Below are 23,363 nucleotides of genomic sequence, written 5' to 3'. Positions count from 1 at the left end.
CAGTCCCCCTGCCACTGGGATCAGGCCCTATAATCAATCGTCAGGTCTAGTGCAGGGACTGGCTCCCTCGCATTCATTTCTGGCCCCTTCATTTATCTTCCCTAAAATTCAGGCTTGGCCAAGTCCCTCATCTTCTATAAAAACTTTGCTGGCTCCACTTGGCCTCCAGAATAAGTACAGATTCCCCAACCTGGCATTCTAGGGACACCTGTGTACTCTGACTTAAACCTACCTGTCCATGCCCACTCTTCCTGCATCGCAGTGTGCACCCAATGATGCCATCCTCTAGTCTGCCCCCAGGACAGATTCCCCAGTCTGCCCCCAGGACAGATTCCCCAGTCTGCCCCCAGGACAGATTCCCCAGCTTCCTTTATTCTGCTGCCCCTAGGCCTGGGCTGTTTTATCTGGTTTTCCATATGGAAAAATGTTCCCCATCCTTCAAGGCCTAACTCAAAAGCCTTCTCCCTAAAGCCTTCCCGCCTTCGCATTCTGAATTTTTCTGCATCTCTAGCAGTCATTATCCCAAAATCAGCACATTTCCTCCTGCTTTCCATTATTTTCAGGTCTATTTCTCCGAGTAACTTGTAAGCTCCCTAGGACAGACACCGGTTTTTGGCACCTATCACAGTACCCCGCACAATACAGGTGCTCAATAAATGTTTGTGAAGCTCCACACTCCCTTACCGGTGGTATGCCATCTGCAGGGCACTTTGCTCTCCTGGCAGCACCAGCACCACCTCTGGATGCAGCGGTAAAGAGGATGCGTGTCCACTGCCCAAGCAGTCCCTGATCTCGCCTCTCCTCAGCCAGATGCTTATTTTGTAAGAGTGCTCGCCCAGTCAAGGACCTGAGGGCCCCTTTGGATGTGTTTGATCTGAAAGCCACTCAGTAACAGCTTTAGACACATGCTCTCAGGCTTCCTATATACTTGGGGCTGGAGTTTCTCCTGACTCGCTCGGCAAGCGGAGGGTGCTTTGCCACCAGGCCAGGATCCACGGGCACCCGCACCTGCACCCACTGGACGCCACCAGCCGCGTCTAAAAGCTCTCAGCCTCCCCCTCCCCTCCTTGTCTGGAGCCGTTTTTATTTAGCCCATTCCCGAGAAAGAAGACAAAAGTCACTTTGGCGCCCCCTCGCTCGTTCCTAATGCAAGGGTGACTCTCTGGCGATTCCCGAGCTTGCGTTAGGAACAGAATCTGCGTGGAGGACGGCGCACCAATTGCGTTTCTGGCGCGGGTCAGAATTTTGCTCGGCCCCTTGTAATGTTTCCAAGGGAAGGTTCGTACATTCTTGACCGTCCCTGGCAGCCGCCCAGCCCGGGACTTGGGGCTCCACTCGCCATTGGCCAGCCGTCGGCGTGACGCGCTGGGGGCGGGGCCTAATCAGCTGTTTGCGGGATGCCCAGAGCGGGCGTATTTTGGAAACAATACCGCGAGGTGCGGAGTGGCCTCCTCCCGCGCCCACCCGCCCGCTGCGGCTGCTGCCCCTGCTCGCGCCTCCCGCCCCCCGCAACAGCCCGGAGGGCGCCCGGGCGGCCGGGAGCCGGGCGGAGTTGGATCGCACCTCCTCGGCGAAGTGGGGCGAGGAGTCGCGCTGTGCGTGGGGGCCCGGGAAGGGTTGGACTGCGGGTATCTGGGGTGACCATGAAGGACTGGGGCGCTGGGCTGTGGAAACGGGGTGCAGAACCCACATCTAGGTGCGCTGCTCCACGAGGCAACTTGGGGTCGTAGCATTTGAGAGTCCCAGGAGTTGGGTCCAGGTGGGCAAGGGAGCCTGCGGTGCACTGCCGAGCCGACCTGGGCGCCAGAGAACAGCCCGGTCTCCGGATCTTACTTTGGGGTAGGGCAGGAAGTTGTGGGGCGTCCTGCCTCCCCGCGGAGTCTGAAGGCCCCTCTCCTTAACAGCTGGGCTTTCCTCTCCTTCCCAATTGCGTCTGGGCGCCAAGCCCCCGAGAGCTCGTCACGCTGGACCCTGGCGCGGAGCCCTGGCATCACGACTCGGAGGCCGACACTCTCTCCTGGAGTCACCCAGGTCTGGTGTGTGTGTGTGTGTGTGTGTGTGTGTGTGTGTGTGTGTGTGTGTGTGTGTGTGTGTGAGAGAGAGAGAGAGAGAGTGTGCGCGCGCGCGCGTGTGCGTGTGCGCGCGCCCCCAGATTTTAGCCCCTGTCGAGGTTCAGAGCGCCTTCTGCCTTCTCCTGGGAGGTGGAGTCTTAAGTTCAGCATCCCTGTTAGAGCCCATAGGGACTGGGATGGCTACGGCGGGCTTTAGTTCAGTTCCCCTTGCTAGGAATAAAGCCTTCCCTAGCAGTGCTCTCAGGAAGTGCCCCTCCTACCAGTTTGGACATCACCTCTTCAGGTCTGGGGACGGGGAGAAGAGGTTCTCTTTACTGTATCCTAGTTTATACTTGACCTTGCCCAGCACCCCTCCGAGGCTCCCACCTGCAGTTCCTGTTGAGAGTAGGAAGGGTACCCTGGCTGGCAGAGCCACACCCTCTGGCTGTACCTCCCCCACCGTCCAGTCCCAGTAAGGGTTGAACTTTGGGGCTTTGCTGGAAGGGGGAGGGGGAGGGGAGGTGACGGGCTTCAAAGGAAGAAACAAGACAATGAGTCCTCGTTGTGATTGGCTTTGGAGGCCCCTTCTTAGGTTGGGGTTGCCGGCTTGCTGAGAGGTTGAGGGACGGGAGGGGAGCCCCTGCCAGCTGACTGGCAGGACAGCCTTTGGTCTTTTCAGCAGGAAACTTTGTTTCCTGGTGCTGATAAGCTGGAGTTCTCCCCCCCCCTCCCCGCAGCCCCCTTTGGGAAACAATATTCAAAGAAAACCAGGTGCCTATTTTGCCATCCAAGTGGCCATCTCCTCACTCTCCAGGGAAGAGGGCAGGGATAGGACCATAGCTTCAGGACTAGGTGGGGTGGAGGGACAGAGAGACAGACGGCTTGCGTTTGGGAAAGCCAGGACTTCTGAATTTAACTGAGATTTCTTTAAGTACTTTACCAACCCACAGACCATTTGGCTTGTTCTTCAAAGGCAAGAGACTGGGAAGCAGAATTCCCAGGGGATCTCTAATTGAATCTGGCAGTGACAAACATTGTCTCTCTGTATCCTTAACTATTCAGGTGGTTTTTGCTTCTAGCTGCTCCAGAGGGGTTCCTAGTTAGTGTGGAGGGGGCTGGGCTGGGAACTCAAGATGCTAGGTGGCTCCAAGGTCAGACTTCCAAGAGTCATCAGGTGGAGCAAGAGGAACTTCTTTATTACCAAGAAACTCGTATCAACAACCTGAGTATTTTGGCCGTGAGTGAGGTCACAGAGAAAGGGCAAAATTTCACTTCCTCCTGTGAGGCAGATCGTACCAATCTAAGGCTCAGCACTGGCAGGAGTGGTAGGCTGTGGGAAAAGATTTGAAATCAGGGAGACTAGTGAGTAGACTGAGCTGGAGGAGGTCGGCTACTTTGCTGGATGTTGGACCTACCCTCTAGGCCAAGCTGTGGTGGGCAGACAGCTCTACTGTGCCGAGAGGGCAGCTGCAATGACTAACTTGGGTCTTTCTTCCTTTTCTCTCCCAGGACACACTCTTACCACACCAGGGAGCCTGTTTGTTGTGTTGAGCAAGCTGTGGGTGGAGACTAGATGGGCAGATGGGCAGGGCCTAGCAGGTTTGGAGGGAACCTGGCTGTCCTAGGATTGCTGGCTGGCTTTTGTTTTTACTGCTGAGCCTGGAGCTCAGTTTAGACTTGGTGGTTGGTTACTCCTCAGGGCAGTGAGTGAGAGAGTGAGAGAGAGAGAGAGAGTGAGTGTTGTGAGCACTATGTGTACAGTCAGTCACAGCACCCTTCTGCTCTCTCACAGAGGCTAGTCTCATTGACATTTCCCCAGGTACCCTGAGTGCTTATAGCAGTTGATCATACCCCTGCTATTGCTCAGAGTTGGGAGCAAACTTCATGACTGTGACCAGCTGGGTCAGAAGAAGAGACTGAGGGGAGGGTGGCCGTGGGTGAGCTCAGGAAGAAGTATGGAGAGTCCCTGAGCAGTGAGGTGAGGCAGTCCACATTGGGGGACAGGTGTCACCCTTGGCAGCACTATATCACCAGGGTTATCAGTCATCAGTACCTGGCCCCACTTCCACAGGTAAGAAGAGAGAATAAGGAAGGGCAGGGGAGGACCCCCTCTAGGAGTCCCACTGCAGGGCTGGCCTGGAAGGGATAGCATCCTGGATGCCTCATTACATCCAACAGGGGAGATGGATCCACCTCAGTGTGTGGAGGAGCTGGAGGATGATGTGTTTCAGCCAGAGGATGAGCTGGGGACCCAGCCTGGGAGCTTGCCCTCTGCTGACCTGTTTGCCCAGAGCCAGCTGGATTGCCCCCTCAGCCGTCTGCAGCTCTTCCCTCTCACCCACTGCTGTGGCCCTGGGCTTCGACCCATCAGCCAGGAAGACAAGGCCACCCAGACCCTCAGTCCAGCCTCCCCGAGCCAGGGTGTCATGCTGCCTTGTGGGGTGACCGAGGAACCCCAGCGACTCTTTTATGGTGAGTGCTCTTAGCCTCAGGACTCCTCCCATAGAGACTTGGGGAAAAGAGGGGACTTTCCCTCCCCAAACCTGCCTGTTGCTATTTCCTTCCCCAAACTGAGCAGCAGGGGCTATTGATTTCCTCACCTCTCACCTGTTGCCTTTCTGCTTGTCATTGCTCCTTTACCTGTGCTCCTTGGGCGCCAAGAAGGACAGATTGCCCTGCCATTATTTCTGCTCTTTTGTCCCTTTCTGGAGGGATCTTTGGGTCCACGGTGTCTCCTTGGGTTGGAGAGGGTACCTGCGCCTCAGCTTCTACATCCTGTGGCCAGTAAAGGGGTGCAGCCTTTTGTGTGCCGGTAGTGATGTACCTTCCGTAAAGTGACTGACATCGCTCCGGAGAAGGTTGGGGGAATCTGTGACTCGCTGTTGACACTGAAGGGGAAAAACCCAGCTGGTTCTGGGACAGAAGGTTCCTGAAGGCAGAAGGTGGCCCCCCACTTGTCACTTGGGACTTTCTGTGCTTGGAACGGGGAACTGGAAAAAGAGGTTGAGACTGCCTAGGCTCAATGCCAGCAGAGGGGCTTTCTCCAAGGTTCAATAGGACAAGACCCCTTCATTTGTGGACTTAAATGGGTTGTTTTATGAGCTGTGTGCCCTCCTCTGGCAAAAAAAAAAAAAAAGAAGAAAAAAAAAGGCAGGGTTAGACGCACAGTCTGTTTTCTACTTTTAGCACAATAGCGTATGGAGAGAGGGGAAAGGTTCAGAGGCTATCTTGCTGAGTCTGATGGACAGATTGGGGAGATGCTGCAGTTATTCCCAGAGGGAGCCGGCCCATAGGGTAATTCTTGCACCGCAGTTCTGGCGGGAAGAGGGAAAGGAGGGAGGAGGCAGGCGGGTGCCCCTAGTGGCAGCTCAGTGGCCAGCACTTGGTAAGTATGGAGCCCTGATCTTGAGGCCTTGCCTCCCGAGAGGAACTCGGCTATTCTGTGGGTCTGAGTTTTCCCTCCCTCGTTTCTATGCCACTGCCCAGAGCTTTAGGAACTGAGACCAGGCTTCCTCCGCTGCGCTAATCAGTGAAGACACGTTTTGGTTTTCTCTTTCTCTGTCCCTTGCTTTGCTCAACCCAGGAACTCTGGAGAGCTGCCTCCAGTGCTTTTCCAGAGAAGAGCTCCAACCTGCTACTACATGAGTAATACATTATGGTCAAGCGCAGCTTGGTAAATAAGGACAGAAGGTTGGCAAGTTCACCCACACATATTACATTTGCCACGGCACTGCCGACGAATGTAAAACCGGAGGGAGGGCTGGGACCATTCCCTTCTGTTCTCCCAGCACCAACTTTTATATACTTGCTCCTGAGTCAGGTTGTCCAAATTTGGCAGACTGCCCTGATAAGGCCTCAACCCCGGGTCTGTGCCAGGAGTGTTAGGCACGGGGAGGAAGGGACGGTTGTGGAGAAGACTGAGATGTGGGCCCTCTGTCCTTGCAGGCAATGCTGGCTACCGGCTCCCTCTCCCTGCCAGTTTCCCTGCAGGCTTGCCCCTTGGTGAGCAGCCCCCTGAAGGACAGTGGCAACACCATCGAGCAGAGATCCAGATTGCCAGGAAGCTTCAGAGTATTGCAGACCAGTTTCATCGGCTTCAAATGCAGCAAGTAGGCACGGGTCCTTGGGGTGGGGTGGGGTGGGGGATGAGGTTTGAGTCTGCTGGGAGGGTGGGTAGGGGGGTGGCTGGGGCCTGCCTCTGCAACTTTGTCGTGCTAGATCTGAAGAATACGGTCCCAGAGTTTTGGCCTTGACTAATGTGATTCCTGAGGACTGGATGGGCCCTACTGGATGGGTATGCCCGCCCTCACCTCTGAGCTCCAAGTTGGTTATCTGCCCACTTTCAGCTCAGGCTCCCTAAGATGGTTTGTTGGGAGATGCCACTATCCCTCCTTCCTGGAAAATGGGATGGCTTTTTGCAGCCTTGCTTGACAAACTGTGTCTTCTTGAGGCCAGGGTTGAGAGATTGTCCCGTATGGACCCAAGGGGAAGATTTTCAGGGTGCTGCAGGGAAACTGGACAGTTGCGGGTGTCTGGCTGAGGTGCAATGGGAACCTAATAACCAAGGCTGAGGGATGGGCTGAGTGGGGGAAAGTGGTGGAACCGGTTGTAACCTGACACTTTCCAGCTGGGGAGGCTGCTCCTCATTGTCTCTGTCTGGGAACTGGGGCCTGGGACTCTGGAGAGCGTACCTCGGGGAGTCTCTCCAGACCGGCGGCCGGGCGCTCGGCCTGGTGCTTGGCCGGCAGCCTGGCACCAGCACCGCCAGGGCGGGGCATCCCGTGTCAGTGGAGCATGTGGCAGAGTCCATCAACAAAGGCGGCGGCTGGCAGGCTCGTGCTGAAGGAGCCCTTGTGCCACGGGCTGTAGGCTGCCCTGCTCTGCAGCCCTGTCTGGGCGGCCCCCAGGCACTTAACCCTTCCTCTCTGGGCTGACTTTCTGGAGGGCTGCCAAGGCAGGGAGCGGGCTGGGGCTGATCTGTGCTAGTATGCCCGTCGCTTGAAGCAGAGGCACGCCACCTGGAAGTGAACACGTTCCCTCCTTCTGGGACAGTGTCCCTGGCCCGTAGGATAAGAGTGTGTGTGTGTGTGTGTGTGTGTGTGTGTGTGTGTGTGTGTGTGTGTGCCTGTCTGTCTATTTGTCTGGAAATCAGGAAAATAAATAGCATCATGATTGGGCAAGGCCCTGAGGTTAGATGGGTCACGTCAGGTGGCCTGAGGAGAGCTATTGATAGTAGTAGGTTTGACTCAAGGACCGAACCATTGCCAGCACCGGGGGAAAGAGAAATTGACTTTGGGTCTCCTGAGAACAGGCCATCAAGAGTTAAATATGGTCAGTGCCTTCTGCCAAGGAGTTCTGAGGGAAATTTGGGTCTAGAACTGGCCCTGGTGGGCTCTCCTAGACCCTCAGAGATGAGGAAGGGAGGGTGGCCCTGTGCTTAGATAATAAGGCAGCTTGGCCTCCTCTTCTGGCCCCAAACTCGTTTCTAGTCTGTCCTTTGATTTTTCTGTGGAAACTTGGCTTAGAGTTTCCCCTTCAGTCCATGTGTGGACGCACTCCGATTCTTGCTTTCTTTCTCTTGGCCTCCTTCCTGCCCATTCACTCTAGCCTGGTTGTACGGCCTGTGGTTGAGTCCAGCTCACAGCGTCCAGTCCTGGTGCTGGAGCTGATGGGTGACACGGTGGCTCTGGGTCTCCTAGACTCATCTGAAGTATTGTTTGGAAGGCAGCTTTTTTTCATTTTCAACAGACCTGGTCTCTTTCAACAGGTGTTTCCCAGAATATTCCCTCATCTGGGAGCTCCTGTAGGCCTGGGAGCAGGCTGGGAGGATGGGACTAGACCACAGCCCAGCGCCCTCTCTTCCTGACTCAGTCCTGAACAGGAGGGGGGCGGCCCTTATCTCAGGGTCTGACCCGGCTCTTTGCTGCTTGGCATCATTTCCCCCAGCCCAGGGCTGCCTCTTTGAGGGCATGGTTCAACCCTAGACAGGATGCCGTCCTCCCAGCAGAGCCACCCAGCCAGGTAGGAGGAAGGATAGAGCAGGAGAACTAACTGTCAAAAAGTGTTCCCTGCTCAGCACCTCACCCTGTAGTGGCTCCTGAGCTCTCTGTGCCCCTCATCCACCTGCCAGCTACCTATTTCTGTCCTGCAGTGTCCACAGGCTGGCTGGTGAGGCCTTTCTATCCCAGAGCTGGTTTTCCCAAATTTTCCATTACAAAGAAACTCTGTGGAGTCCTTTTCACCCCCTCCTCCCCACTAACCCTGTTCACAGGAGGGGGGCGAGGGCCGTGGGCCGTGGCTGGCTCATCCTGGGGGAAGGGCTAGGATAATTGCACACGTAGCTTCTTCTAGCAGCTAGTTTTAAGGAGTTAGTAATTTTCTGAACTTCATTATTACATAACTACAGTCTAATATTTCATATCTAAAAAGTACTGTTGACACTCTTACATTCTTATCCTTTATCTCCTTTCCCTATTTCCTTCCCTCATCTTTACAGGCAGGGAGACTGAGGCCCTAGGAAGGAAGTGGTTTAGGATTAAGTCTGTAGGCTTTGAGTATAAAGTCAGAAAGCCCAGGTTTGAATACCAGTTTTGCCACCTACTAGCCATTGGGAAGTCACTTGACCTTGCCAAGCCTATTTCCCCTTCTGTAAATTTGAGCTAATACCACGGAATTTTACCTCAAAGGTTAAGTGAGTTAATACCTGTGGAAACTCCAGGCACATCAGTAGGTATTCTTTAATGGCTGTTTACTTCTGTCTCTCTGTAATCCTGATCAGCCCCCAACATTTCCCACCCCACCCATCACGCGGCTCCCTGCGCTCCCCTCTGCCTGTCTTGTCCAGAGAAATCGGTGTCCAAACTGTTCAGCTTTGGGCTTTGGCCTTGAACATTCTCCTCCGAGAGTGATGGTCATTCCCCATCATTGTAGGCTGAGTTTAGAGAGCCACGAAAGACAACCCAAGAGGTAAGAAGAAGTTGAAGGGGCCTGGCCATCTTCTTTCTCCTTGGATCTGGGATGGTATCCTGGAGCCAGACAGTGGCCATTGATCCCTGAGTCCTGAAGGCAGTGTGAGCTCTGATTTTTGTCCCTGGTTTGAACCTCAGTTATTCTTTTTCTGTATCAGGTAGGATCTTCTCCCTAGGAGATGTGAAGCCAAGGGCGGGGGTATGCTGATGGGGAGCGTGTTGATATGGCAAACTGAGTGCATCAACGTGACCCCAGATTGAAAAGGTTTCAGATTCTTCCGGGTCGGTTTATGCTGGCCATGTTTCCCAAAGAGCATGCAGGTCTAGCCTGGTTACTCAAGTGATCAGTTCAGGTGGCTCCTCTGGACCAACCAGCAAGGAATTGGAGGCAGATCAGTGTCAGCGAGGGTCTTCAAAGCGACAAGAGATTGGGAGGCAGAGTGAACGGAGGTAAAAGCCTTTCCAAACCTGGTCACACACTCTATCTCCCTCTTTGCTCTTCTGTGATCTGACCGGCTGCAGACCGTTGACAGTGGCCTACCTTGACTCAGGCTCTGTGAGTGTGCCCCGGTACTTCCATGTCGGCCCAGCTCCTGCAGGGAAGAGGAGGTGCGGCTTTGCTTCCGCACGGAGCTCATGGCTGCTCTGTCATGGTGTCCTCCTGCGTGGGCCTGGGAATGGACAGCAGTAGCTAGTGTGCCCTCCCCTTGAGAAAGTCTCCTGTCCCGGTGGCCCCATCTTTAAATTTGTGGTGGTATTTTGGGGCAAAGTTAAGAAGCCAAGAATCCTCCAAAAACGCAGCCACTGTGGACTGTTGAGTGAAGCTAAAGGAGGGTTGAGAATTTTTCATGTTGGAAATGACTTTTTCACTTGGACAAGGAGTAGCTCCATTCAGAACAGTCAGATTTGGAAATTCCCTGAATAGTAATTGGACTTTCTGGAAAATGAAATCTGAGAAAAAAATTCAGCCACTCAGTTGAAATCATCTTTAATTGCAATATCACAGAAAGGATCCTGGACTTAAGAGGCAGATCCCGGTTGTAAGATATATCACTAGTAAGGAATGGACAGCTTAACACTTTTGGAAATGTGTTAAAAGATGATTTTAGGATTTCGCTCGCACCTGCCCTTATAGTTCTTGGGGAGCTCTTCGGGCAGTTGGACCCAGGGTGGTGTTTGCACGGTGTATGAACTAGCAGCTTCTCTGCCAGCAGCCTGGATCCTTTGTCCAGGGAGCCCCTGCCTGCTTCCTGACCCTTTGGGATGCTCTCCTTGTTAGCGAGTGGTTTTCTGGAACTCAGACTGTGGCTAGTGAGGTTGTTCGGGCTTTAGATGGGACAGCCCTGGGCAGGAGCCCCAGAGATTTGCCTTAAAGTGAGAAGGGCCCCCACAGAGCCAGCCTCTGACCCAGGATCTGGAGGTCCACCTAGGACAGTGCCTGGGAAGAGCGAGGCTGAGGGAGGGGCTGTGGAAAGCTGCCGTGCGTGCGTGAGAGCCAGTGCAAGGGCTTGGGGGCCCTGTGTTTGCTCTGTGGCTGGCTCTGTTTATATCGCTCGCTATATTTAGCTTATGAGTCATCAGCGTGGCTGACTAGAGGCCGAGTTCCCCACACAACTCTGCACCTGACTACTCTCTTTTCTAGGAGAAGGGCCTTGTAGTTCCGGACAGTTCCTTCCCTCCCCACCAAGGCAAGCCACGGAGAGGGGACGTGGCTTTTGTTGTGTGTGTTTTTCTTGGAGGAGGGGGGTGGTGAGGGAGGGGGTAGCGGGAGGCATTAAAAAAGCAAAAGAAAAATGTCTAGTTTGCCTTTTGATCCACATCTGGCAACCAAGAGGGCATGTTCCAGGACCAGAATGAGAACGGTCACTGGTATGGTGAGGAGGAGGGTCTGGCCATCTTCCATGCTCAGGTGGGGACAAGAACAGCCAGTTGCAAAGGCCCCAAGTTGGGAGTCAGAACATTGGGGTTCCTTCTCCACAGCCTTGTAGACCACAACAAACCTGCCCCCTCCTCGATCCCCTCTCCCTTGCGTTTGGCCAGAGCACACACACCACTGTTCCTTTTGAGCTCTTGAGAGGTTGCCTGATAGTTGGATGGCGCTGTTCTCTGATTGAGGGAAGCTGAAGCACAGAGCCCTGCCGGAGGGGAGCTAGGTAGGGGCCTCAGCAGTTCTTTCTGGGGACCTGGGTGGTACCCAGCCTGCCCCTCATCCCCAGCCCCCAGCGGCTGAAGGTAGTGTCCTCCAGGTGCATTAGGGGAAGCCCTCCTGTCTTTGACTGAGAACCTGCTGGCTCCAGGCTGCCCTTTTGCCATGGTGGTGGCCTGTGGCTTCAACGTCCTGTTAGCACTGCTAGCTGAGCTGAGGAAGCTCTTGGCAGGGAGAATTATTTTTAAAAAAATATTTTTAAATTGATTTTCAGAGAGAGAGGAAGGGAGAGGGAAAAAGAGAGAGAAAAAGCACGCGAGAGCGAAACTGATTCGTTACCTCCTTCACACCCCCTACCAGGGATCAAGCCTGCAACCCAGGCATGTGCCCTGACTGGGAGTCAAACTAGCAACCTTTCTGTGCACGGGACTATGCCCAACTACTGAGCAACACCGGCCATGGCAGCAAGGAGATTTTTTACCTTTCCCATTTTGCCATTCCACTGCTCTTTCCTTGAAGCATTTAGTGACAGTGGGCCCACGGGGGGTTCGGAATCCCTGGCTCTGTGTGGCAGCCTGGAACTCTGAGCCCAGCTGTCCCTGGCCGCCACAGCCTGTCTCCGGGTGAGAAGTCACGGCTTTCCCCAGGACTTGATCAGTCTGTTCAGAAGACAATGCTCCCAGACGGGCATGCTGAGCAGAGCGTGTTGAGGGAAGAACCCAGCGAAGTGAAGTGGCCCAGGTTCCCCTTGTGCTCGCCAGGAGAGGTGAGCTTGCTCGGTGCAGCCACCAGGCCCCCTGCTTGACATAGCCCTTTCTCTTTTGATCACCACAGCCACCTTATACATCTAGACCCCATGGTGCCCGTCCGATAGGAAAGTGAGACGCAGAGACATGAGATAATGTGCCCGGGTTACGCTGTAAGTGGCTGGGCTGGAAGCCCTGCTCCTCAGCAACACATGCTGGAAAGTGAGAGCACCCTGCTCTGCCTCCTCTCACCTTAGTCTGGGTTCTTGCTTTTCTCCACTTCAGGTTGTAAAATAATTGGCAAGGTTTGCATTGCTCATCTTTGTATCCTTCATAACCCTTAGCTCAGTTGGGTGCTTGATTGTTCAAGCTTGCTGGATTGAACAAAAGTATCTTCCCTGCTTCTTGCAAGTGGAATTTTCCTGAAGTCTCCCTTATCTCCATTCCTGGTTCTCAGCAGCAAGCCTCTTTCCTTCGGCCCGGCCGGGGTAGGTTTAGGTGGGGAAAGGGAAAAGGTAGGAAAATGTCACTTTATAGAGAGTGTGTCTCCCCAGAAAGTAGAGTATGTAGAGTTCTGCATTTTAAAGAAACTGAGCATGGTTTCAGAACATGATCTGAAGTTACAATTTCAGACCAGTTTTAGCTTTATTTCTGTTTGATCTTCAGTTAGCTCTGCCTCTGAAAGGTTTATTTTTTCTGGTCCACAGCATCCTTACTAAATAGTTAATGATCTGGAAACAATGTCTTTAAACATACTAGGGGAGCAGTCCAGTTGTGATTTGCTTTGAAAAGTTAATACTATTTCCATAATGTGAATCAACACCCTGTAATATTTTTGTGCAAGGACATAACTCTGGAGTCAGAAGTCAGGGGTTTGAATAACCCACTGTCTCAACTAATTTGCTTGGGGTAACTTTTCTAAGCCTTTGCTTCCCTGACTGTGATAACATCTGCCCTTCCTGCATCCCAGATCTTTGTGAGGAGCCAACGGGAAGATCAAGTACTCTGTTCTGAGCATGAGATGTAATAAATTGCTGTCTGGTTGGTAAATTTGCAGGGTTCTTTGAAAGCAGGCCCACAGCGTAGCCTGGCTCTTTCCTCTGGTCCTATGGAGGTGAGTTAGCTCTTGCTGGAGCGTCTGGAACACTGGTGACAGCCCCCAGCCCCCCTCCCACGGGTGTGAATTGGATCCGAAGGGGAGAGGCAGAGGGAGATTTTTATCTGGGGAGGGCGGGGAACACGCTTGGTGCTTAGGGCAGAGGCCACTTGGGATGAAACAGAGTTTGATTTGTGTAATCCAACCATGTCAGACACCACAGCTAGCTCTTAAAAAAAAAAAGCCTTTTACTGGTTGGGCCTCTCCCCAGGCAAGAGGCTGATACTATCACATCTAGTACATCTTTAGACCTGGCCAGACATCAGTTGTTCCTGGCCTCAGACAAGTGGGTTATCTTGCAAGGCTGACTTTTCTGTAGCCAGTCCAGTGTATACTTGTTGAATACCTGCTGTGGGTCCCTACGTGTTCCCCGTTATACAGGATAAATGCCCATTTAGTCACAGTGCCCGGCACACAAGTCCCCAACTGACTGGCACACCTTCATCCCTGGACCACAGCAAGAGAGGGGGACTGAGTTAAAGACAAACCTTAGGCCTCGAATGCCTGGTTGTACTCTCTTACCTGAAGACAATATTATTACCCACCATGTTTGAACCCCTTCCCTTGGGCATTCACCTCTATTCTTTCCCTCCATGCCTTGGTCCTACCCTCTGGACTGAATTTGAATACTTCCTGTGTAAGCTTCAATTGCCACCAGCTTCCCATGCCTTGTAGCCCAACCCCTTAGCCCTCAGGGCACCTGACTGAGCATTCTGGGAACTCCACTCTTTGCAAGTTCCCATACTTCTTTTGTTGTTGTTGTTGTTGTTAATCTTCACCTGAGGATATTTTTCTATTGATTTTTGGAGAGAGTGGAGGGGGAGAGACAGAGAGAGACACATTGATGTGAGAGAGACACATTGATTGGTTGCCTCCTGCACGGGGATTGAGCCTGTAACCGAGGTGCGTGCCCGTGACTGGAATCGAACCCGGGACCCTTCAGTCCATGGGCAGTCTGTCCTCTGAGCCAAATGGACGAGGGCAGGTTCCCATATTTTGAGAGGTGCTCGGGCTGAGTCTGGGAGACTGGGCCTTGCTCTGGGGTTTGCACTCATTAATCTGAGTTGATGTGCTGGCTGCTGTGCCAAGAACCCGCGAGTCCGAGGCCAAGCACGCTCTTTCCTGGTTCCCTCTTCCTTCTCCCCTTCTCCTCCACACCCTCTCCTGGAAGGACCCAGGTTCTCTGGCGTTCTGGCGTCTTTGTGTACTTCATCCTGTTGGGCCAATGTTCATTTCCTTCCTCCTCCCTGTTTCTCTCACTGGCCTCCCTTCAAGCCCTTTTTCTTTCCTTTCTCGTCAGGCCCCTTTGTTTAATTTTTTAAAAAATATTTATTGTTGCTCCTCAAAATCAGAGCATTCTTTGATTCTCTTGGTGCGAGGCAGCTTGGTTTCCTTTCAGAAAACGGCCTTGTGAGGCTGCAGCTGTGGCAGGAGAAAGCCAAGTGGAGTATGTGTGGCATCTGCTGATGCCCAGAGAAAGGGCTGCCGGGGCCTAAGCAGGTTCCCAGGCGGCTCTCGCTGGCCTCACGGCTGCCGCCGCCACTGATGCAACTCTGTGCGGGGCAGCCTGCTCCCCAGGCCCACCCAGACCCTCCACCAGGCTAACTGCATTCAGTTGTTGGAGCTCCGAGTTGTAATCTTGAAGATAATTGTGGATGACAAACTCCGAATCACCAAACCTGAGGGCTGGAAAGCACCTCAGTGGTTTCCAAATGCCTGTCTGTGGCCTGGCTGCTGTAGAACCACCTGGGCAGGATTTACCCCTGAGTTGGCCAAGGCATTACTCTGGTGGGAAGAGGTTGAAAGAGCATGAAGGAAACACCAGGTCATGAAGTGTTTTCTTCTAGGCTATAGAATCATAGATGATTTTATTTGCTCCTCTGTTTTTTTTCTTGTGCTTTCCAGTTTTCTACAGTTAACATGTAATTACGTTTATGACTACAATATACAATAAATGTAACTTCTGATTCTTAAAACTATCACTCAGGGAGCTTGTTTAGTTTACAAATTCCTGGGGCCCTTCCCTGGAGATTCTGACCCAATCGGTCTGGGGGAGGCCCGGGGACTCTGTATTTACAGCAGCACCTCAGTGGATTCTGTGATGCAGTCAGGTTTGGGAGCCTGCATTTCACTTATAAGAAAGTGAGGACTCACGGACAGACTGACCCCAGCCTACAGCCAGGTCCTCTGACTCCTGGACCAAAGCCTTCCTTGCCAGTTCATGAGCCCTGAGATCTGCACAGGCCGAGGCACAGAACCTTGATCCCTCCTGAGGGTGGACCTGCGTGCCCACCTGTGCCTGGGCCAGCCTGTGTTTCCCAGAAGACCCCAGCCTTCCCATCTGACAGCACCCTCTGGCCCACAGCTGTTCCTGGGTCCTCCAATATCCCCAATGATGGGAGTGAGGCTGCTTGCCTTGCCTTATTCCCAGAGACTCAAGGCAGCAGGTGGCCTCTATTGGAGGAATTCGGGGAGAAACTGAGGCATACAGAAATGGTATTGGACCAGGTCCCAAATCATGGAATTGTGATCTCCCATCCCTGGCTGAATTGCTGTTTGGAGATGATTTAGAGAAGGGAGAATAAAGGGTTAATTTGGTATAAAGAAAGGTATATATGGTGGTACTCGGAACATAGTGACAATGAGTAAGGACACAGCCCTCGGGTCAAATAGTCTGGACTCAGTCCAATCCCTGACACTTACTAGCTATGTGGCCAAGTTACGTAACTCTTTCAATGATCTCATCTGTGAAATGGGGATGATAATACACACCTATCTCATCGGGTTGTTGAGAGGACCAAAGGAGTTTAATGTATGTGTAATTTGTCTCAAAGTCACCCGGGGATCTTGTTTTAGGTTCATGCTCTGATTTAGTAGATCTAAATTTCTAATAAGCTCCCAGATGATGCTGAAGCTGCTGGTACATGGACCACATGCTGAGAGGAAGAGATGGAAAACACTCAAAACAGAGCCTTGCCCTCTCAGTGTTACTATTATTGTTATTATCATGGCTGCTATTGTTACTTGGCCTTTTCAAACAGGCACCTGAGGAGACTGGGGATTCCAGCAGACTGGCCTCTCCAGGGACCGGGCTTTTCCTGGAATCTCCTCCTGTTCCAGCACATGACCTTTGCACCTGTCCTGGGCAGCAGCTGGGGAGGGAAGGGAGGGTGCTCTGCCCAGCTGCTGCAGGCCTGCGTCTTCAGGTTTGCAGCTGAGTCCATTTTCACGCTGTCTTACTATAACCAGATTTTGTTAAGCCGGGTGTGTTTCCCCTTTTTACTCATCTTTGTTTACAAAACCCGAGGAAGCTATCAGTCTCCCCAGCCGATGCCAGGCCTCCTCAGTGGCACAGCCCAGTTTTCCTGCCCCTCCCTGCAGTAGTTATGCCTCCACGTTGTTTTCCGGTCCTCCTCCTGCAGGGGAAGGAATACTCTTGCCACAGGCACGGGGCATTCTGTTCTCCTGGGTTGGCAGGGCCCTGAGGTCAGCCTGAGCTGACACCTCACCTCTCTTCTCTTAGTGGCCTAAGGCACAGTGAGAGGGAACCCAGCCGCCTGCATGCTTTTCCCAGGCCAGAGGGACCTGTGAGGCTCTGGGAGTGCAGGAGACCTGGACTCACTTTCCAGTTCTGCTACTGACTTACCCTCTCCTCTTCCTAGCTGATAATAGTCTCCTGGTGGTGGCCAGGCTGTGTGGTTAAACACAGCCCAAGAGCCCTAGCTGGTTTGGCTCAGTGGATAGAGCGTCGGCCTGTGGACTGAAGGGTCCAGGGTTCGAATCCGGTCAAGGCCATATGCCTGGGTTGCTAGCTCAGTCCCCAGTGGGGGGCATTCAGGAGGCAGCCAATCAATGATTCTCTTTCATTAATGTTTCTATCTCTCTTTCCCTCTCCCTTTTTCTCTGAAATCAATAAAAATATATTAAAAAACAAAAACAAAAAAAAAACCAAGAGAGGGCTCCAGCTCCCCTGGCCCTTGCTGCCTGGGCCCCTGCAGCAATACAAGTCCAGCCTGTGCTGGTTTCTTTCTGCACACTAGGTTTTTATTCCCCTGTCCACTGAGAACCCTGCGGAGAGGGCCCCAGCCCAGCCCTGCCCTGGCAGACAAAGAGAGAACAAAGACCGCCTCTTCCAGCACCCCTCAGTCCCCTTCTGGCCCCAGGGAAATGTACCTGTGTGGGTGGGGCACCAGCCACAATCCTGTGAGCCACTGACCCCTGACCTTTGCCCCCAGCTTCCCTGCCTGACAGTAGGACCTGGGATAACCTCCAGAGAGTAGTGTGCATTCTTTGTTTTTGTTTTGTTTTCAAGTATGTTCTTGCTTAACGTTTAATTGGCTCCAGTCAGTAGGAAAGCGCTCCAAGAGGGGTTATTTATGGCTTACTGTCAAGAGCAGCTATAAAAAGGGCAGTGCTGAGCTGGAGATGCTGGGAAGGGAGAGAGGGCAGGCGCTCAAGTGTGTGTGTGTGTGTGTGTGTGTGTGTGTCTGTCTGTGTGCGTGTTTGCACTGGATGAAATCAGATTTTTGCTGCCTCAGCAGTGTGGTTTAAATTGAAGATTAACCCTTTGACCTTCACAGTGTCAAATCACTTGCAGATGGAGGCTCCCCCCTTTTCCCCCTTGTTCTCTGTGTTACTTTGGAGTGGGGGGAGAGAGGGGGGGCACTTCTCTTTCTTTCTGAAGAAAGTTTGTTGTTCATGCAGCTGAGGTTTGAGGGGCTCAGGAGCCAATCTGATTAAAAGCAGCACTTGGCTAAACTCTGGAAAATCCTGCAAGCAGGGGAGAAAGTTTAATCCTCTTGTGCACAGTGCAGAATGAGCCTGGTCTTTTCCTTTTAATGTTAAAAACTGCAATTGTTTTTGGAGGACTCCGCTATCTCCCCCTCATCGCCGCTTCTCCTGTCCGCCCCCACCCCCCCCACCCCCACTTTGCTGCACTGATAGGATTAAAGTGCCGCCCCAGACATGTTGATCTAAACTTTTATTGGAAATGATAAGAAGTCATCTAAGGCTGCGTTTAGGAGTCACGTTGATTTTTTTTCCCTCCCTTTCAGCACCAGCAGAACCGAAATCGCATGTGGTGGCAGTTCCTCCTCTTCCTACATAACCTCGCCGTGAATGGAGATGAGAACAGGAACGGGGCAGGTCCCAGGTGAGGCTGGGCTGCCCTCTTCGAATGGGGCACCACAGGAAGGACTTCGGCGAGGACTGACACTGTGTCTTGTGAAGTTGTTTTTTGTTGTTCTTATCTTAAAATTGTATCTCTATGTGTAAATAAGACATACCCGAGTGGGACCTTTTTCCCTGTTCAGGACCTTGACCAGGAATGGGGGCCTTTGTCAAACACTGTTGAAGTGAAGGCTGATGAGTCTCTGATGGTGGGTCCTCCCAAGGGCTCTGACAAGCAGAGTCTTCAGCCCGCAGTTGTTGAAGATGGCCAGGTAGTGATGTTCTCTGGCCAGAGGACTGTAGTTTAGCCACAGGAACTCAGTTAAACCAGAGGAGGCTGGATTACACTCCTGCTCCCTCCAATCCTGTCAGCCTTCCACCATGGATGGAGCCGAGATCCGGACAGTCACACTGCTTCAACGCACCAGGGCCTTGGTCAGGGGCTTTCCCGCTGAGCCTGGCCACTTCACGAGGCCACTCAGCCGATGTCTGGGTTCTCATTTGGCCCAGCCAGTGCCCACTCCAAGGGCTCAGGGATTCTTGCCCAGCCCCTGTCATCTCCAGCAGACCTCAGGGAGGGTTGGGTTTCTCCAAGGACCCCTCAAACATGCCTCAGAATGAACCAAACTTCTGTGTAGGCCTCAAATCTGACTCGGTCCCACTTGGAGGCCCCAGGATTGATCCTGAGGTACAGAACCACTGCCACCTCTGGCTTCCTAGAACTGGCTGCATGTCAGCCATGGATGAGCCAAATAGCCAATCACCGTGCTGTCACCAGCAGCTTGTGCCTTTGTGGGCTCCTTCTTTCCAGAGACCCAGCAACAGACTGCGTTCGGCGCCCAGATCAGCACTGTAGGGCAGGAAGGGGCAGCATTGCAGTGACACTGGGAAATGTGGCCATCCCACCTGGAAGAGTCAGCCCGAGAGGAACCCAGACCACTTGGTTTCCTTGGAAACAACATACCTCCTCCTCCTTATTCCCATTCCTTTTTCACACCTAGTATGAAAGGTAGAAGGAAGAAGCCAGCACAGTGACTTTGTCAGCTGACATGTGTCTTTTCGAGCAATGGACAACGATTAAGAGTGCAGAACCGTCAAAGCTGGGTACACGTTTCCTGTCTTCCTTCAGCTCCCAGTGAGGCCAGCAGGGCATGCTCTGGAACTCAGCGGGACCGCAGCTGCCTCCGAACTTCCCTTCTCTCCCTGCTGTGGCGCTAATGGAGAGAATTTAAAGCAGCCAGTCGGCCAGCTCTGACAAGACAGAGAATTTGGTTAACGGAACCTGTTAACAGATACCTAGAAGTGAAATGGTCATTTTTGCATACGTAGGAAAAGATAACATTGGTGCTAACCAGGGAAGCGAGGCCCAAAGAAAAGACTGCTTTCCTGGGCAGAGAAGGCCCCGGGGCTACGCCAGGAAATTGGAGAAGCCCAGAGGAGGCTCTCACATCTGGACAAGCCAAGGCTCCTCTGCAAGGAGGAGGTCTCCGTCCTGTTGAAGGAAGGCTTGATCACCTGTGTGTACAGCTGGGCAGGCTGTTCACCTGCAGAGGAAGGTAATGGAGACTGAAGTCGAGCTCCTGCTCTGCTCACCAAGTTGCATGCCCCAGAGCAGGGCCGTGACTTCCCAGAAGAGCTGGTGCCTTTGCATGAAGGTGCCGGATGGGCTCATAGTGACCCTGAGGAGAAGGACCTCAGACTGTGCAAATGCCTTTGTTTTGTTCTACTTAGATGTTCTGGAGGTATTACCTTTTCTTGGCCAGAATTATATTCTCAGGGTGTGTACCATGGTTTGTCTGCTAAGAAGATGGGTTCTCACTTACAGGAAGGAACCCAGAGAACAGGCATGAGGACTGGCTCTGGAACACGCTGACCGCCGTGAAGTTCAGCCTCCCCTGCGTGTCTCCATACCAGTCAGGATGTGCTGAGGGCCTGGTGTTTCCCCTCTCCTGGACCAAGGCTCTGACAGGCAGCGGCTGGTATATATGCTGGAGTGGAACACACAAGAAAACCACGATTATTTCTACCAACCATTTTTTAACCCCTCTTGGCAGACTTTTCACCTGAGCTGAGTGAGAGAGCAAAGAAATGGTCTAGACTTTGGTGCTGAGGCAAAGCCATCCACTTCAGGGACCCTGCCAGGCCCAGGAGGGCCTGTGCTAAGAACTGAGCCCAGAGTTTGGCAAGCCCATCTGAACATTGAGCCTGGGGCCAGGGGGAAGATGGTCCAACCGCACTATCTCCATCTGTGAAGCCAAGAACTAACTCATTATCTTAAGCAAGCCAGGGCAACATTTAAAACCTCCTTCCTTTCCCACCCCCCAGAAAACCAAGGAGGTAACTCCCAGAATAGCCCTAGGAGAGAGGTTCCTCCTGGCTGGCTGTTTTCAATTGGCCTAGTGATCTAGGTCCTGCCCCTTCCCCCTCTGCCTGGTGAGTTGGTCTGAACATTCCTCAAGTCCAGCCTCAGGAGACCTGTCCCTCCCTCTGGGCCCCTCTCCCACCCCCACCCCCACCCCCAGAGGCTTGGCTGTCTCCTGTGAGGGGGTGGAGAATCCGATTGAGAGGGAGGGAGAGTCTGACCTGGGTCCTGACCTGTAACCAGCTGAAGACTTGTGGAGCTTTTGTGGTTTGCTGATGGATGGGGGTGGGAGAGGGACTGGAAACCGCCCTCCCCGTTGTAGAAATGCCCTGGAGGAGGGGAAGCCTGCTATTCAGGGTCTAAACAGCCCTTCCAATTCAGAACCCCAGAGTAGGGGTTTCTGGAAGCCTATGGACAGAAGTGGGGAGACAATCCCCCCGGGCCAGACATCTGACTTCCCCAGCGGGTTGCAAAGTCTGGGCTGCTGAAGAGCTATCCCGTGGCCTTCTCCTGCTCAATCTGAGGCAGGAAGAAAAGATCACCTCCCAGTGACCTCCCCAACCCCCTAGGGGAGTAGGTCTGTTTTCAGAGCTTGAGTGGTAGGCACATTCGAAGTGCTCAGAGGGCCTGCCCCCCCCCCCCCCCCCCCCGCGGCTGACTTGTCTCACTGTCTCCTGTAGCCAGGCCCTGTCCAAGGGTGGCTCCTGACTGGTCATGGCAGGGAGGGGTTGATTGGGATGGCCCATCTAGGTCCTCCATCCGCCTGAAGTCTTCTGGGAAGGAGGCTGGGAGCCACTTGACTGTCCTAGTCAGCAAGGAGTACTCTGCCCATGAAAGCTTGCCTGTGGCGGGGACTTGATGAAGAGGGAGTAGGGAGAGTGGAGAGCAGCAGAAGCAGGCAGACTTAAATTGCCACTGCCCTCAGGGCTTGGGGGAATCAGTGCGGCAGCCCAGGCTGGAGGTAGCTTAGGGCCCCTCTGTGGGTAGGCAGGGACCCTTGGGGGCAGGCCACCCTGGCCAGACTTGCCCGAGGAAGGGGTTAACCCATCAGCCTGTGATGCCTCCTGGGGACACTGGGCAGTGGGCAGGCATGCCAGGGCCGGTGAGGACCTAGAGCCTCGAGGGAATGAATGGCAGAGAAAGCCCAGCCCTTCCAGAGATGCACCAGCCTCGACGCTGACGGGGCTCAGAGCCTGTGCGGGTCCCAGGTCCACACTGCTCTTCCCTGCACAGTTGGCCAGAGCCTCTCCCTGCTGGGTGAGCATCGCCCAGCTGCCACCCTGGGTCCACAGGGCTGTCAGGGGAGACCCGGTGAGAATGTAGCATTTTGTTCATCCCAGATTAGTTGCCCTGGGTTCTAGGCACTCTGCCTCTGGGAGAGAGACAGGGAAAGAGGGAGGGGACTGGGGACCCATTGTTTTTTAACCTGTACAGAGTATTTGACTTTCTGTTCTGAGAGAGAGAGAGAGAGAGAGTGAGTGAGAGTGTGTGTGTGTGTCTTCCCTCCATCAATTGGTACAGTTTTTAATAAAACCATTTAAAGCAAAACTGGTCTGTTTCAAGGTGTGGTAAAAATGCAACGGGACCCACTGGAGAATTTGAGATTCCTAACTTGTGTCCCAGCTGCACTCCTGAGTTATCCCTGAGGCTCCCGGCTTGTCAGGACTTCCCTTCCCCTGTTGGATTGCAGAAGAGCCTTCTGACCACACAGTAAGCAGCAGAGCAGAGGCCCCATGGGGTGGAAGACATGGGCTTTGGATCCAGATCCAGATTTGAATCCCGTTCCAGCCTCCATCGGCTGAATGATCTTGGGCCAGTTAAGTAATCTCTCTGAGCTGTTGGTTCTTCCTGTGTAAAATACAGCTGTGCCTGCCTTGCAGGATTAAAGGGAATGTGTGCAAAGGACCTGCCCACACCTCCATTCCCCCACCCCTGTCAAGCTGGGCTTCGGTTTTCTTTTATCAGGGTAGCATCTCAGGAGGTAGGTTCCTTGTAGGGGGACTTCCTGGCCTGCATTTCTTTGTGGATTAACAATGTGTCTGATTCAAGAGGGTAATTTAAAGCTCTTGACAGAGTTCTGAAAATCCTCGGGGAAAACCACCCCTGGTCCTGTCAGCAGTGAGCCGAGAGCCAAAGGGCCGATGCACCTTGCCAGCGCCGGGCCCCATGATTTAGGAAGCTGTCGGCTCTCTGAGGACCAGCCGTGGACTCCAGCTCCTCCCCCCATAGACAGTGGGAGTTGGAAGTGACATTGAACCGTCTTGTCGAACCTCTTCCTTTTATGGTTGAGTAAACTGAGGCCCAGAAAGGGGCTGCAATTTTCTGTTGGGCTCTTTAAATAGCTGAGTCAGTCTGAGGGGGGCCTACCCCATCCATCTGGGTTTCCACTTGGAAATTGCAGTGCTCTTGCCCAGATCTGCAGGGAAGCCAAAACTTGTCTATTTTTAATGCCAAATAGCTGCCTCTTCTCCTGTAAAACATGGCACTTCTAACCACTCTATATTTGGACGGAGAGGTTTATTTTTACTGGAGTGTGGTAGAAGTGCGGCCTGGTGCCACGTCCGGATGTTATTCTACATTTCACGTGCTGGGTTGTAGTTGAGCCCATTAGCAGCTCCTACGAGCTACACAGGGAATTAGTAGGTGATTGGTGATGTACTGTCTTTCTTTCAAGTCATCTGCTCCTACTTTGGGTACGGCTGCATTCAATTGCCTAGGCTAGAAACCTGAGAGCTCACCCTGTCCCACCCTGCCCTCCCTTTCTC

At 53.1% G+C, this 23,363-nt stretch overlaps 1 protein-coding gene across 1 annotated transcript; it reads left to right on the top strand.

The window, feature by feature from the left end:
- The first annotated feature begins 1,406 nt into the window (after positions 1–1,406).
- Positions 1,407–22,149, top strand: BMF (Bcl2 modifying factor). Its single transcript, XM_079769089.1, has 5 exons — positions 1,407–1,595; positions 1,905–2,031; positions 4,230–4,523; positions 5,997–6,160; positions 18,122–22,149. The coding sequence occupies exons 3-5, from the start codon at positions 4,235–4,237 to the stop codon at positions 18,221–18,223; spliced, it is 555 nt and encodes a 184-aa protein (XP_079625215.1). The 5' UTR covers positions 1,407–1,595; positions 1,905–2,031; positions 4,230–4,234; the 3' UTR covers positions 18,224–22,149.
- The last annotated feature ends 1,214 nt before the right edge of the window (positions 22,150–23,363 follow it).

This window comes from Cnephaeus nilssonii, assembly GCF_951640355.1.
Source record: "Cnephaeus nilssonii genome assembly, chromosome: 4".
Taxonomy (NCBI): domain Eukaryota; kingdom Metazoa; phylum Chordata; class Mammalia; order Chiroptera; family Vespertilionidae; genus Cnephaeus; species Cnephaeus nilssonii.
Note: the sequence above shows the minus strand (reverse complement) of the source record. Positions and strands in the feature narration are given on the sequence as shown.

Coding starts and splice junctions, on each gene's coding strand:
- BMF (XM_079769089.1), top strand. CDS start 4,235: ATGGATCCACCTCAGTGTGTGGAGGAGCTGGAGGATGATGTGTTTCAG. Junction 4,524..5,996: donor ACCCCAGCGACTCTTTTATG/GTGAGTGCTCTT, acceptor CTGTCCTTGCAG/GCAATGCTGGCTACCGGCTC. Junction 6,161..18,121: donor ATCGGCTTCAAATGCAGCAA/GTAGGCACGGGT, acceptor CCTCCCTTTCAG/CACCAGCAGAACCGAAATCG.